Here is a 14,813-nt window from a genome sequence, read left to right as displayed (position 1 = left end):
TATGGGCTCTCCCTTCTTGTATCATATATGTTCACCAGTTCCCAAATTAGAGAGATAGTGCCAGGAACAGACAAAGAAATGGCCTGCATTCACTCACATCCACTCTTTAGCTGTTATGTATAATGTACCAGAGCCAGATTTATGCACTATCATTAAGTTATACACTATTTATTATGCACATTAAATGCTTAATTATTTGGCTTTCAGATTTTCTTCATTTTCAGAACAAGAAATTTATCACAAATTAAGCTTTGCAAAGCTAAATCTAGTGCACTGATCAAACAAATGTCAAGTTAGCAATTAATCTCTTAATACTTGAACACAATTTTCAGTGTAATTTCTTTTAGATAATGAAGTAAATTAGTGCAAATTCAAGAAGGCTAACCAATGAGATTTCTATAAGAGAAAAATTGATATTATGACTTGCAAAGAGAAAATACATTAACATAAGAATCATTGGTAATGTACATAAGAATCATTGGTAATGTACATATCTAATTTTACAAAACATTAGTCATTAGTTCACTGTATATCACACTATGTTGTTATATACACAGTTGCTCATCCAAAATAATTACTCCAGCATATTGGTTTAATTTACTTAATGAAATCATTACTGAAGTGTTAACAGGTTTTTCATTGACAATGACCAACAACTACCACTTTTACTAAAATATATCAAATCAGTTATGATGCATTTTCAGTTTTCATTAGTAATCTTCAAGTATTAATCAGAAATGTTTTTCATCAGGGGAGATGGTAGCAGTGACTCTGTGCAAGGAGAGTAGTCGTCAGTTGGGTCTAAAGCTTGGGGGCCGCCGTACTGAGCCTGGTATCTTCATTATGGAGGTACTGGAAGGTTCTGTAGCTGCACAGGATGGTCGACTCCACCCACACGACCGCATCCTTGCCATCAATGGTGCTGATGTGCGCTATGCCCGCCTTGATCATGCCTCTCGCCTCATCCAACAGAGCCACACCCATGTAAGCCTTGTAGTAAGTCGAGGGCCTGCCGTTGCCTTTGTGTCGAATTCTGACACGTTCGCACACTCCCCTGAATACACACGCTTTCCTACACATCACTGGCACAACAACTCGGCAGCTGAGAGTGATTTTCAGGGATCTGCAGACCACAGAAGTGCAAGTGACAGTAGCTGTGGTGCCATGGAATATGGACGATCTGCTTCTTGTGATTCTCTGAGTGACCACAGTCTGGTGTCCTCCATGATGTCTTCACCAAGCACCCGTTTGCCTTCTGAAGGAGGTGGTGGAGTAGGGTCTCCCTCTCGGGGTGGCTCACCTACTACTTCCTCTCCTGGATACTGCACCTCAGACACTGATGACACTGAATCCAACCACCATCACCATCATCACAATCAGCCTGCAGCTCACCACCATCAACACCCGGCAGCTACTGATTCTCACCATTACAGCCTACAGTTGCCTCCTCATCCTCATCATGAACAAGGCCTACGGGAACATCATCCACCTCCAGCAGAACACAATATTCACCCTGATTCTAATTCTCTACCTGCAACTCCAAGGGGTGCTCGCTCACCTGAAGACTCTCACGACATAGTGGCAGGGCTAAGACGTTTAATCCATAATGAAAATAATCAACTTCATCAGAAGAATGTGACCATCAAGAAGGTAAGTGTATGTAACCTTGCTTTCAATGCATGATTATTCTGTCGAACACGACTGCTGCATATTAACAAAGGATATGATACTTTGCATACCCTAACAAACAGTACTATGGTAACATTATGACAAAGATGTTATGGCAATCTGGCTTCACTTGACAAATACAAAACAATGTACAGTACCTGGTTTCAGAGCTTCATCCTAACAGGTTTAACAGAAAAAAATCACATATTAAAAGTTTCTCATCCTCTGCTACTCTGACTTTTCTATGTAAGCAACATTTCTTTCCAGATTTCACTTGTCCTACTTTGCAAAATTTTAATTGATAATTCTTTTCCTCTCTGATAAGTATCTTCTGCATGCCATTTACCTGTCTATAATGCAGCAGTCACTTCTTCCTCTCCATTATATCTCATGACTAAAAAGTTTAGATTTCACATTAGAACAGCTGTCTGAAACTTGCTAAACTTAAGTTATTGACTTTTCCTTCACTACAATATCAAACTTTACTGGCACAAGGATGACTCTTACCTTTTCCATTTTCATTTTAAAGAAAATACAAATACTTTTGTGATATACATCCCTTTCATCTACACTAATTAACTTTTACATTTATTTCACTTTGTGTAGTCCACGAGGGACTTTTACATACTCCTTATCAGGACAAATAGAAGAAAGCTAAAAGATGTAGTATGGACATGGGAAAAAGCACTGGAATAAGCTACTGTCAAACATATTGAATGCTAAGACTATAATACCTTCAAAACTCGTTTTCTTAAATATTTTAAAAATTCAGGTATACTCTGAGAAAAATGCCAGAAGTAAACAGTATATACGACAGCAGTAATGGTGACACTAGAAGGTTAATGTGCAGCAGCAGAGAGTCGGTGATAACTTAAAAATCTGCTGAGTGGAATTACATTTTCTTGTCAAGTTAAAAATTTTTTTTTCTACCAGACAACCCAGTCATGGGCCAATCAGGCTGCTTGTTGTCTGTCTTCCTCAAGTAAACTCATGTAAACCACACTCTTTTTATTACCACACCTCTCTAACCCTTTCCTTACTTACCCAATCAAACCACCTCACACCAAATACTGTCCTGAACATGTAATTTCCAACACATTCACCCTCCTAGTACAACCCTACTTGCAACTTGCAACTTGCCTTGCAACCATATAATATCATTAAAACTACTATTCCTTCAAACATACCCATTTTTGCTCTCTAAGATAATGTTCTCTCTTTACACACGTCCTTCATTGCTCCCAGAACCTTTGCCCATCCCCCACCCTATGAATCACTTCCTTTCATGGTTCCATTCACTGCCAAGTCCACTCTCAGATATCTAAAACACTTCACTTCTTCCAATATTTCTCCAATCACACTCACATCCCAACTAACTTGTCCCTCAACCCTGCTGAACCTAATAACCTTGCTCTTATTCACATTTATGCTCAACTTTCTCCTTTCACACACTTTTCCAAACTCAGTCACTAACTTCTGCAGTTTCTCACTCAAATCAGCCACCAGTGCTGTATCATCGACAAATGATTAACTCATTTCCCAGACCCTGTCATTCCCAAGAGACTGCATACTCACCCCTTTCTCCAAAACTCATTTACCTCCCTAACCACCCCATCCATAAACAAATTAAACAACCATGGGGACATCCTTGCTGCAGACTGACCTTTACTGGGAACCAATCACTCTCCTCTCTTTGTACACGTACCCATGCCTTACACACTTGATAAGAACTTCTTACTGCTTCTAGCAGCTTACCTCCCACACCATATTTTCTTAAGACCCTCCACAAAGAACCTCTATCAACCCTATCATATGCCTTCTCCAGATCCATAAATGCTATATACAAATCCATCTGTATTTCTCACATAAATTCTTCAAAGTAAACACCTGATCCACACATCCTCTACCACTTCTAAAACCACACTGGTCCTCCCCTTTCTGATGGTCAGTACATGCCATCACTCTCTCAATCAATACCCTCCCATACAATTTTCCAGGAATACTTAAACTTTTGCCTCTGTAGTTTGAACACACCTTTATCCCCTTTTCCCATGTACAATGGCACTATACATGCAATCCATCATTCCTGAGGCACTTCACCATGATCCATACATACAATGAATATCCTTACCAACCAATCAACAACACAGTCACCCCATTTCTTAATAAATTCAACTGCAGTACCATCCAAACCCATTGCCTTGCTGGATTTCATTTTCTGCAAGGCTTTCACCACCTCCTCTCTTCACCAAACCACTCTCTCTGACTTTCTCACTTTGCAAGTCACCATGACCAAAACACCCTACATCTATCACTTTATCATCAAACACATTAAACAAATCTTCAAAATACTCACTTCATCTCCTCATCACTTCCTATTATCACTTGCCCCGTTCATCAATGTTCCCATTTGTTTTCGTCTTTTGCACGTTATTTACCTCCTTCCAAAGGGGGAAGGAAACCCTCCCTTCTTGTATTTCAACTTCTAAAATAGGAAACAGAGGAAGGAGTCAAGCGGGGAGTGCTCATCCTCCTCGAAGGCTCAGATTGGGGTGTCTGAATGTTGGTGGATGTAAGCAAAATGAGAAGAAAGGAGAGGTAGGTAGTATGTTTGAGGAAGGAAATGTGGATGTTCTGGCTTTAAGTGAAACGAAGTTCAACAGTAAAGGGGAAGAATGATTTGGAAATGTCTTGGGAATAAAGTTAGGGGTTGGGTGAGAGGACAAGAGCTGAGAGAGTAGCACTACTCCTGAAGCAGGAGTTGTGGGCGTGTGTGATAGTGTAAGGAAGTAAATTCTAGATTGATGTGGGTAAACCTGAAAGTGAATGGAGAGGGATGGGTAATTAATGGTGCTTAAGCAAATGGCCATGAGAAGAAAGATCTTGAGAAACAAGTGTTTTGGAAGCAGCTGAGTGAGTGTGTCAGCTGTTTTGGTGCATGAGACTGGCTATTAGTGATGGTTGATTTAAATGCAGTGAGTAATGAGGTAGTTAAGGGTGTAATGGGTGTACATTTGAGCACGTCAACTAAATTCCTTTCTTATCAAAGGGAAATAAAACATGATAAGTTCCCAAATGGTGTTGTATATCAACTGACTGTTATATTTCTTTCTTGTATCTGCCCTACTGATGTGATCATTACACAAAAGTGCACTTGGGAACTTACCATGTTTCATTTCCCTGTGGTAAGAAAGGAATATATATATATATATATATATATATATATATATATATATATATATATATATATATATATATATATACATATTTTTTTTTTTTTTTGCTGTCTCCCGCATTTGCAAGATAGCGCAAGGAAACAGACAAAAGAAATGGCCCAACCCACCCCCATACACATGTATATACATACACGTCCACACACGCAAATATACATACCTACACAGCTTTCCATGGTTTACCCCAGACGCTTCACATGCCCTGATTTAATCCATTGACAGCACGTCGACCCCGGTATACCACATCGATCCAATTCACTCTATTCCTTGCCCGCCTTTCACCCTCCTGCATGTTCAGGCCCCAATCACTCAAAATCTTTTTCACTCCATCTTTCCACCTCCAATTTGGTCTCCCACTTCTCGTTCCCTTCACCTCCGACACATATATCCTCTTGGTCAATCTTTCCTCACTCATTCTCTCCATGTGACCAAACCATTTCAAAACACCCTCTTCTGCTCTCTCAACCACACTCTTTCTATTTCCACACATCTCTCTTACCCTTACATTACTTACTCGATCAAACCACCTCACACCACATATTGCCCTCAAACATCTCATTTCCTCAAACATCTCTTACTCACATTTATGCTCAACTTCCTCCTTTCACACACTTTACCAAACTCAGTCACCAGCTTCTGCAGTTTCTCACATGAATCAGCCACCAGCGCTGTATCATCAGCGAACAACAACTGACTCACTTCCCAAGCTCCCTCATCCCCTACAGACTGCATACTTGCCCCTCTTTCCAAAACTCTTGCATTCATCTCCCTAACAACCCCATCCATAAACAAATCAAACAACCATGGAGACATCACACACCCCTGCCGCAAACCTACATTCACTGAGAACCAATCACTTTCCTCTCTTCCTACACTTACACATGCCTTACATCCTCGATAAAAACTTTTCACTGCTTCTAACAACTTGCCTCCCACACCATATATTCTTAGTACCTTCCACAGAGCATTTCTATCAACTCTGTCATATGCCTTCTCCAGATCCATAAATGCTACATACAAATCCATTTGCTTTTCTAAGTATTTCTCACATACATTCTTCAAAGCAAACACCTGATCCACACATCCTCTACCACTTCTGAAACCACACTGCTCTTCCCCAATCTGATGCTCTGTACATGCCTTCACCCTCTCAATCAACACCCTCCCATATAATTTACCAGGAATACTCAACAAACTTATACCTCTGAAATTTGAGCACTCACTCTTATCCCCTTTGCCTTTGTACTATGGCACTATGCAAGCATTCTGCCAATCCTCAGGCACCTCACCATGAATCATACATACATTAAATAACCTTACCACCTAGTCAACAATACAGTCACCCCCTTTTTTAATAAATTCCACTGTAATATATATACACCCTAGCCTAAGCTATGTACCCAATTTGTTGACCAACCCCAATGAGAGGACGAACAGCTGAACTGACTGCAAACTGTCTGCCATGTCTAGGATTCAAACCTATACAGGCTTGACCCAGGATGGCCTGTATATACCTCACGTTCAGTAACACTAACCATTATACCACAGATACATATCACCATACATCAAAATGTGTATGAAGTGTTTCAACATGACAAAACCATAACTTTTAAATGTATACGTCATTTGATGAAAAAGTTACCATACTGCTAACCAGTGGTGTTACTAATGCTAACAATGTACAGACTGTTTAACAGAATTTGTTTTCAGAGTATCAAGGAGAGCCTGGGCATGAGGATTGGTGGTGGTGTGAACAGCAATGAGGGGGATACACCAATATACATTGCCAACATCAACCCTCAAGGACCTGTTGGAAGATGTCGGAATATCAAGGTAAGAATTTTTATTTAAGGCCTGTATGACATTTAGAGAGTGTATAAAGTTATAAGTCGCTCAATGTGTTGGGATGTTTACACACTGTTGGTAATATATATATATTAATAATGCCTTCCTTCTTTTTGTACATCTCCCTACAATATTTACATCCATAATCCAAGAGCCTTTTAGGCAGCAGGGAGAAATATCACCCTGGTGTGTAAAATCCTTAATTCTTCTGACACTGGTCTCAATCTACTGAGCAATGACAATGCTATAAATCTTAAAACATATAAATACCTAATTATTCAATAATGAAATACATTATTACATGGGTGAATGTCAAATGCCCTTTCAATTTTCACTGTATCTGTGAAACATAACTACAGTCTGCTAGCAAACTGTCTTTAACTTTTATGGTTTTAAGGAAGGACCACAGAAGTTAAAATAAGGAACACATCATAAACTTATATTTCCTCCTGTTCTCAAAAATATATTCTCTCCTATTGTTCATGACTCTACCTCTTTCCTTTATATTCATCTCTTGTAATCCCACTTCTTGTGTTCATATTCTCTGGCTTTCCTTGTCAAAGATTTGGGGCAGGAGTTGGAGTCATCCATCTTTGTCTATGTGTATGTTAACTTCATAGGTAAAGAAGTATTCAAAGGCTTCCTGATGCTACTGATGACACAGGCATACCAGTAACTTAAGAATGACAAAACTTCATGTCATATATAGTACAGTAATCACACAACAAGTATGGTATGTGGTTTGAATAAAATGATAATCCAGGAATGCAGGATGCCAAGTCCCTCTTGGGCAACTAACGTCACATATATCAGACCCATTTTTGGGCTGACTAATGTCAAGAATTTGCCCTGGATTGAAGGTGAACATGGACTACCAGACCAAGAGCATCCACACAGATGCACTAACCCTCACTCACAGCACAAGCATACGTAATGAAGCTATGAATCAGGATAGAAAAATAAATGCTACCAACTGGATAATTATACGTAATGAAGCTATGAATCAGGATGGAAAAATAAATGCTACCAACTGGATAATTAGTTGCACAGCAAAAAGAAAATCACATACAACAGCAGTGATACTTACTGACATCAAAGATATAAAACTTATTCATCTGGCAACAGTTGGTAACCTGTAATTAAGTATGATTAGCCAAGTACAAGTAAAATGGCTAACCACTTGGAATCAAGTTAAGGAATCTACTAATATACTTGTTGCGCAGCTCTGATGGTTGGTCAATAGGTGTAATGCATTACTGCAGTCACAAGTAAATCAACATACGGTGAGGGTACATATTCTAGTTTAGGAATTCCTTCAAATTCAAAACATTTAAAAAATCCCTTCATCCAGTCCCTCCTAATGATTTAGTTACAACATTATGGTTATGATAATTTACATTCCCTGTCTCTATTTTTTTACTTAAATTCTAGTATAGGTTAGGTTTGGGCTTATACTGAATATCTCCTCAATTCAAAATTTCAGTCTTAATCTGTTGATTCACTAAAGCTTCTAAATATTCAAAGCCCAGATCATGTGCCAAGATTTCTTTAATGAAGTCATGCAGGCAGTACTAACAGTACTGTGCCATAATGTTTTAATCTTTCCTTTTATAAAACTTCTTTTACCATATTTACTTTATATCTTTCAGTGATTATAAAACAACTGATAAGAAAACCAACAGATTATACAAGCTGTCCCCTACTTGTGACCTGTGTGACTTATGACCATCCATACATATGGCTGAAAAAAAAAAGTAAATAAAAATGATGAAATATGAACTAAAGATTCTTCAGTAAAAGGTAAAAATAAACTACAGAATCATAAAGCTGGTTAATATAAAAATGAGATAATCATACTAGAAACTGAATAGGATAAAAGAATGCTGAACAGAAATACATAGTCTACAAGCCATGCTGACATACGTACGACTTACATTCATTTCGAGATCCGACCTGTTGGTCAGAATGGAACTTGGACGTATGTTGGGGAGGGGGTGTACTTGGTACTTTGAATCTATTCTGTGCTGCTCATCCAGTACTCTTTTTTAAAGATATTGATTGGCTGATAAGAAAAGACAAAAAATAGAATTGAGAATAAAGCACTTTAGGGCTTTCTGGTGTCTGCTTCTCCCTACTTATATCATAGGACTGCTGAAGCTGTAGTCTGTTTCAATCTTATCAAAAAGATGAAAGCTGCCCTTGGATGCTTATGACTGACCTCTGTGTGTGTATAGTAGAGTATATTTTCTTTAGTGTATTCCTGTTCTCGTCTGGAGTGCATCCTTGATCTTATCCTTGGGGATAGGGGATGCAGAATATTGCCCACATATTCCGTACATGTTGTAGAAGGCGACTAAGAGGGGCAGAAGTGGATGGCTTGAAATCCCTTCCTGTATCAGTTTTCAAAAGAAGGAACTAAGCAAGGAGCCAAGTGAGGAATTTTCTCTCCAAGACTCTGTCATCTGTTCTTGACACTACCTCATTCATGCAGGGAAATAGTAAGCATGTATGAAAAAAATAATCCATTAGCAGCATGTATTTCTATAATTCTTCTTATTATTATCATTAAATAACCCCAGGACCCCTTTCTCTGAAGGGGCTCCTTCAGCTTCAAGGATGTAATCAACAGACAATGATAAAGCTTTTACAGAAATGACTTTGTTCATGCTTGGTCCATACCTCTTTTGCAAAGATGAATCAATGTGTATATGTACACCTTACCTTCCTGCCCCAGACCCTGCTTCTCTTGGGCTCCTATAGTCCTCAGGAAGCCAATTAGGTCAAATGAGCTGAACTATAGGCTGAGGAGTGTGGTGGTAATGTGCATATATGTATATTCCATATGATATACACTATTTACTATTTCATGTCGTAAATGCCTTTCACATAACTTACATGCATTTATCACTTAATAATTTCTTTTCTTTCCATGGCAGAAGGGAGATGTGTTGCTATCAGTAAATGGCCAATCACTGCTGGGATTAACCCACGGGCAGGCAGTGGCACTTCTGAAGGCAACAGCAGAACTGGTGGGTGTCACACTTTCTCTTCTAGATGGTCCTGAAACATCAGTGGGTTCAGCCAATTTTGTTCCGTCTTGGCTGTACTGGCAGAAGCTCCCACGATCCCTGCACATATCTAAAAGTGTTGTGCTGCATAGGGCTCCTGGGGCCTCTCTTGGCTTCAGTATAGTCGGTGGTTCTGATCCTCAGCGTGGTGCTGAACCTATCCATGTCCTCTTTGTGGTACAATCATCCCCTGCTGCCCTTGAGGGCAAACTGCGTTGTGGCGATCGACTGCTCTCTGTGGATGGCCACTCACTGGAGCTTGTGCGTCATGCTTCTGCAGTCACCCTTTTGAAACAGGCAGGACAGAGAGTCAACCTTGAGGTTGTGTCATGGCTTGGTACAGAACTGTGACCTATACTACTTATGTTTTCTACAGGCAAAGGTCTTTCTGTTTATGCCCATATCAAATAAAGTGAAATAATTGCACATCAAAATGATCATCACACGCCTTTTTTATCATATACTAATAATATGGTCAGTGTAACATACGTCTCTGATGCGTGAAGATGGGTCTAATGCTGTCAAAACAATCACTCTTACTGACTAAATACAATATATGCCTTCCCTAAAACAACAGTATATGCCGAGTTCATTTGTTATCAGCACATCTTCATTATAACTATTGGCCAAACTGTGGCATAAGTTGTGTATAATCTGCTGTAAACTAAGAGTAAATCATATATGAAAAAGTTGATTCATTTTTCACAACAATTTGGCAAGCTCAAAATCACATTCATTTCCACTGTGCTGTGCAAGTTCAAAAATGGTAAAACAAATTAACATCATTTAGTTTTTCTGCATAAATACCATTTATAAACAATGTGAGGTGCAGAAGTATAGTAATAATCAAACAGCTAACCATACACCATTTAATTTTTCAAAATATGAAGTGAAAAGCAATACTAATCCCAGCAACAATAAATTCAGCTGTATTCATCTAACCAGTAATGACCATAGTTCACCACTATTTGGTTGTAATTCTCAAATATCTACCATGTTATAATATGGGAATTCAAGAATGGAGAGTTGAAGTTCCTGCTGTGGTAAATTTAGAGCAAATTTTGAGGAATATCAAGTTTTTGTTGGTGTTCATGACATAGTATACAAAATATGAAACAAAACATGTTTCATAGAATTAATAACTGGGCATCTGTCTGACTCTTAATACAGTAAAATACCATAACAGAACAGATAAAACTTGACTCAAAACATTTCCAGAGTTCTAGTTCAAACTGCTCAAACAGTTAACAAACCTGAGTTTCAATATCTGCTGTGAGAATTTTTTATGATGAAATCATAACTTCTACCACTAAAGGTTCTTTTAAACTGTCAATAGTATTGTAAACTGTATGATCATTTCACAGTAAAACCTCTAATAATACCAAATGATCAATAACATGGTAAGTCATGTACATTACTATGTTAACTTCATCAGTTGTACTATACTAAAATCATCAATTATCATACATTAAAAGGTTAATAGCAAAATGCAAATTAAATACTGATATATGCATTTACCTTTAAGATACAAACTGTTATACTGCTATGAACTGTACAGTTTTCATGTTAATATGGACTAGCAACTGAACTGGTCTAAAAAAAAACCTTCGGGATCTATTGTAAACATTTATAGGCCTGTCCCTGAAATGTCACTAGCTATCTATGATTATCCCTGAAATGTTACCTGCTATCTATGATCATCCCTGAAACGTCATCAGCTATCTATGATTATCCCTGAAACGTCATCAGCTATCTATGATCATCCCTGAAACATCATCAGCTATCTATGATTATCCCTGAAATGTCATCAGCTATGATCATCCCTGAAACGTCATCAGCTATCTATGATCATCCCTGAAACGTCATCAGCTATCTATGATTATCCCTGAAATGTCATCATCTATCTATGATCATCTCTGAAATGTCATTAGCTATCTATGATCATCCCTGAAACGTCATTAGCTATTTATGATCATCCCTGAAGTGTCATCAGCTATCTATGATCATCCCTGAAATGTCATCAGCTATCTATGATCATCCCTGAAATGTCATTAGCTATTTATGATCATCCCTGAAGTGTCATCAGCTATCTATGATCATCCCAGAAATGTCATCAGCTATCTATGATCATCCCTGGAATGTCATTAGCTATCTATGATCATCCCTGAAATGTCATTAGCTATCTATGACCATCACTTTCATCAGCTATCTACGATCATCCCTGAAATGTCATCAGCTATCTATGATCATCCCTGAAATGTCATCATCTATCTATGATCATCCCTGAAATGTCATCAGCTATCTATGATCATCCCTGAAATGTCATCAGCTATCTATGATCATCCCTGAAATGTCATCAGCTATCTATGATCATCCCTGAAATGTCATCAGCTATCTATGATCATCCCTGAAATGTCATCATCTATCTGTGATCATCCCTGAAATGTCATCAGCTATCTATGATCATCCCTGAAATGTCATCAGCTATCTATGATCATCCCTGAAATGTCATCAGCTATCTATGATCATCCCTGAAATGTCATCAGCTGTCTATGATCATCCCTGACATGTCATCATCTATCTATGATTATCCCTGAAATGTCATCAGCTATCTATGATCATCCCTGAAATGTCATCAGCTATCTATGATCATCCCTGAAATGTCATCAGCTATCTATGATCATCCCTGAAATGTCATCAGCTGTCTATGATCATCCCTGACATGTCATCAGCTATCTATGATCAGTTTGGCATCTTTTCAATCTTAAGCTAGCTTTTACAATATTTTTTTTTGTTACCTTTTGTGCTAAAGTACATCCCATTATGAATGTTGATACTGCTATGAACTGGCTGTATGTAATTTGAGCTATAATAAAAGGCGACTTAATAAGAAATGTGCTCTAGCTGTTACAGTTGAATACTAGTGACATTCCAGGCACAGCCCTTTGAATTTTGAATTAGAAACCCTTCTAGTAGAAGTAGATCCTAGTCCACCCTTCCTCTATAGTGGAGAACCATTTTGATAACTTCCGATTATCTCATAGTTGAAAACAATATATATCTACTCAATCATATATATACATACATATAGTATTTGACTGAAAGCATAACGTGTTGTGATGAATCATAGCATTCATTTTGCAGATTTAAATAATTTGGGTCTAACCTGTTTGTGGGTTATTTTGCGTTTTTTCAACCTGGAAGTCTATGATCTTTGCAATTATTTTCAGTGGAAAGATTTTGAGATTTAAATCATTTGGATCTAACCTGTTTGCGGGTGATTTTGTGTTTTTGGGCCTGGAAAGTCTATGATATTTGCAATTATTTCAGTGGAAATATAAACATAATCACTGTGATTCCACTCACTTAGTTTTGTAAGATGATTGGTAATTTTATTCCAATAATGCACTTTAAATATATCATTTGGTATTCATACACCGTTTCCATTATCAATATGTACTCTTTATAAGCCACTTACATGAACTGTCAAGTGTGCCTTTTTAAAAACTTTTCTTTTATGTAAGACTGTATATTTTGTGACTGACTTGTTTTTGCTTAAGAATATATTAACCATTATTCTGAGGCATTACCATCATGCATTCACTTATCAGATTTATCCATTGACAACAGCTATTTTTGTATATACAGTGCTTTAATTTATTAATTTTTTATCATAATCATGGACATGATTATTGACTATATGTAATCTTCCATCATTCTTTGAATATTCTATGTACTCTTTCTTATTTGACTAAAAATCTACATTCCTGTATAACAAGATATTGTTCTTAAAGTAAAAAAAGAAACTGTTTAAGTATTTTTGATAAAAAAAAAAATGAAGGTAGACTGTGATTGTGAAATACTATTTTTGTTGTTAAAGCAATGCTCTGTTTGTGATATATACATATTGTTATGATTATTGTTTCCTTGATTTATAAGTCATTTGATGACAGTTGTATAAGATAAAATAATTTACATTTTTGGTCCTTTATCCAGTATTCTAAACTTAAGAAACTGTATGATGATAATCATCCTATTTTAGAAAAAATAGCAAATTTTGATGGTATATTAGAAATACCAGATAATAGCAGGTGTAATGATACGTTTTTAGGGAAAATTAGTGAGAATTAGTCCCATCACTTGACTACAGTACTTCAAATTACCTTTAGGCTATAAACATATAGCTATGGGGATTTCTCTCATTCTTTGACTTAATCTGGTATTGTCTCTTGAAAAGCTGAAAGTAATGAACAGTTATGCAACATGAATGATCTGTGAGATTCTCGAGTGAAATGTGGCCTTAAGTGGCTCAGCATTACAGTGTTGTGAAACCACATTTGTATCTGATGTGAACAGTGGCAAGAAATGACGGCTGACTTTTCTAGTATGGCCTTACGTGTTGATGGAGGATCTATAATGATAAGCACTTGATCAGCCTATGTGAAAAAAATAATATCTAATAGGGCCTTAATGATGCTGGTATTTTTGTATTCATTTTTTAAATTAGGTTGTGACAAAATTAACACTGCCTCAAGTAAGTGACAGTGTTTCATTTCACTCGTCATCGCGACAAAGGTTCATACCTGTAGCTGAGAATACAGCACAATGGAAACTTGAAGGGTCATATCAGTGCTAATGAAGGTTCATGGAGATGTAAAGTGTTCAGAAACTCACATGGTAGCTGTGACTGCACATCTCAACACAGGCCTTGACAAATTACAGTAAATGATAGTGTGAGTGGTAAATATTTTGTACTCCAGTGGATAAACAATAAAACATGATTTTTACAAGGTAAATAATTATCATTTTCCATTTTTGCTCATGAAAAAGGGGTTCTTTGGCGCACCATGAAACAAATGAAAATTTTCATTATAAAAACACATACCTCAAAATGCTGTTTAACACTTTTAATATTTTGGTGCAATATCAAACATATATCAGCTACCAATTTTTTCTTAGCAATGTGTTTCTTTGGAAGAGCATAGATTTATTGTCTCAA

At 37.4% G+C, this 14,813-nt stretch overlaps 1 protein-coding gene across 3 annotated transcripts in view; it reads left to right on the top strand.

Moving 5' to 3' along the window:
* Positions 1-10,364, top strand: part of LOC139757591 (ligand of Numb protein X 2-like) — a 301,274-nt gene extending 290,910 nt beyond the window's left edge. For all 3 annotated transcript variants that reach the window (XM_071678222.1, XM_071678223.1, XM_071678224.1), the window contains 3 exons: positions 752-1,650; positions 6,612-6,734; positions 9,683-10,364. In XM_071678222.1, coding sequence (XP_071534323.1) covers positions 752-1,650; positions 6,612-6,734; positions 9,683-10,165 — 1,505 coding nt within the window. In that variant the 3' untranslated portion in view covers positions 10,166-10,364. The remainder of the gene's footprint in view (positions 1-751; positions 1,651-6,611; positions 6,735-9,682) is intronic.
* Positions 10,365-14,813: the final 4,449 nt, after the last annotated feature.

Source organism: Panulirus ornatus, chromosome 27 (assembly GCF_036320965.1).
Source record: "Panulirus ornatus isolate Po-2019 chromosome 27, ASM3632096v1, whole genome shotgun sequence".
Taxonomy (NCBI): domain Eukaryota; kingdom Metazoa; phylum Arthropoda; class Malacostraca; order Decapoda; family Palinuridae; genus Panulirus; species Panulirus ornatus.
This window is presented reverse-complemented; position numbering and strand designations above follow the sequence as displayed.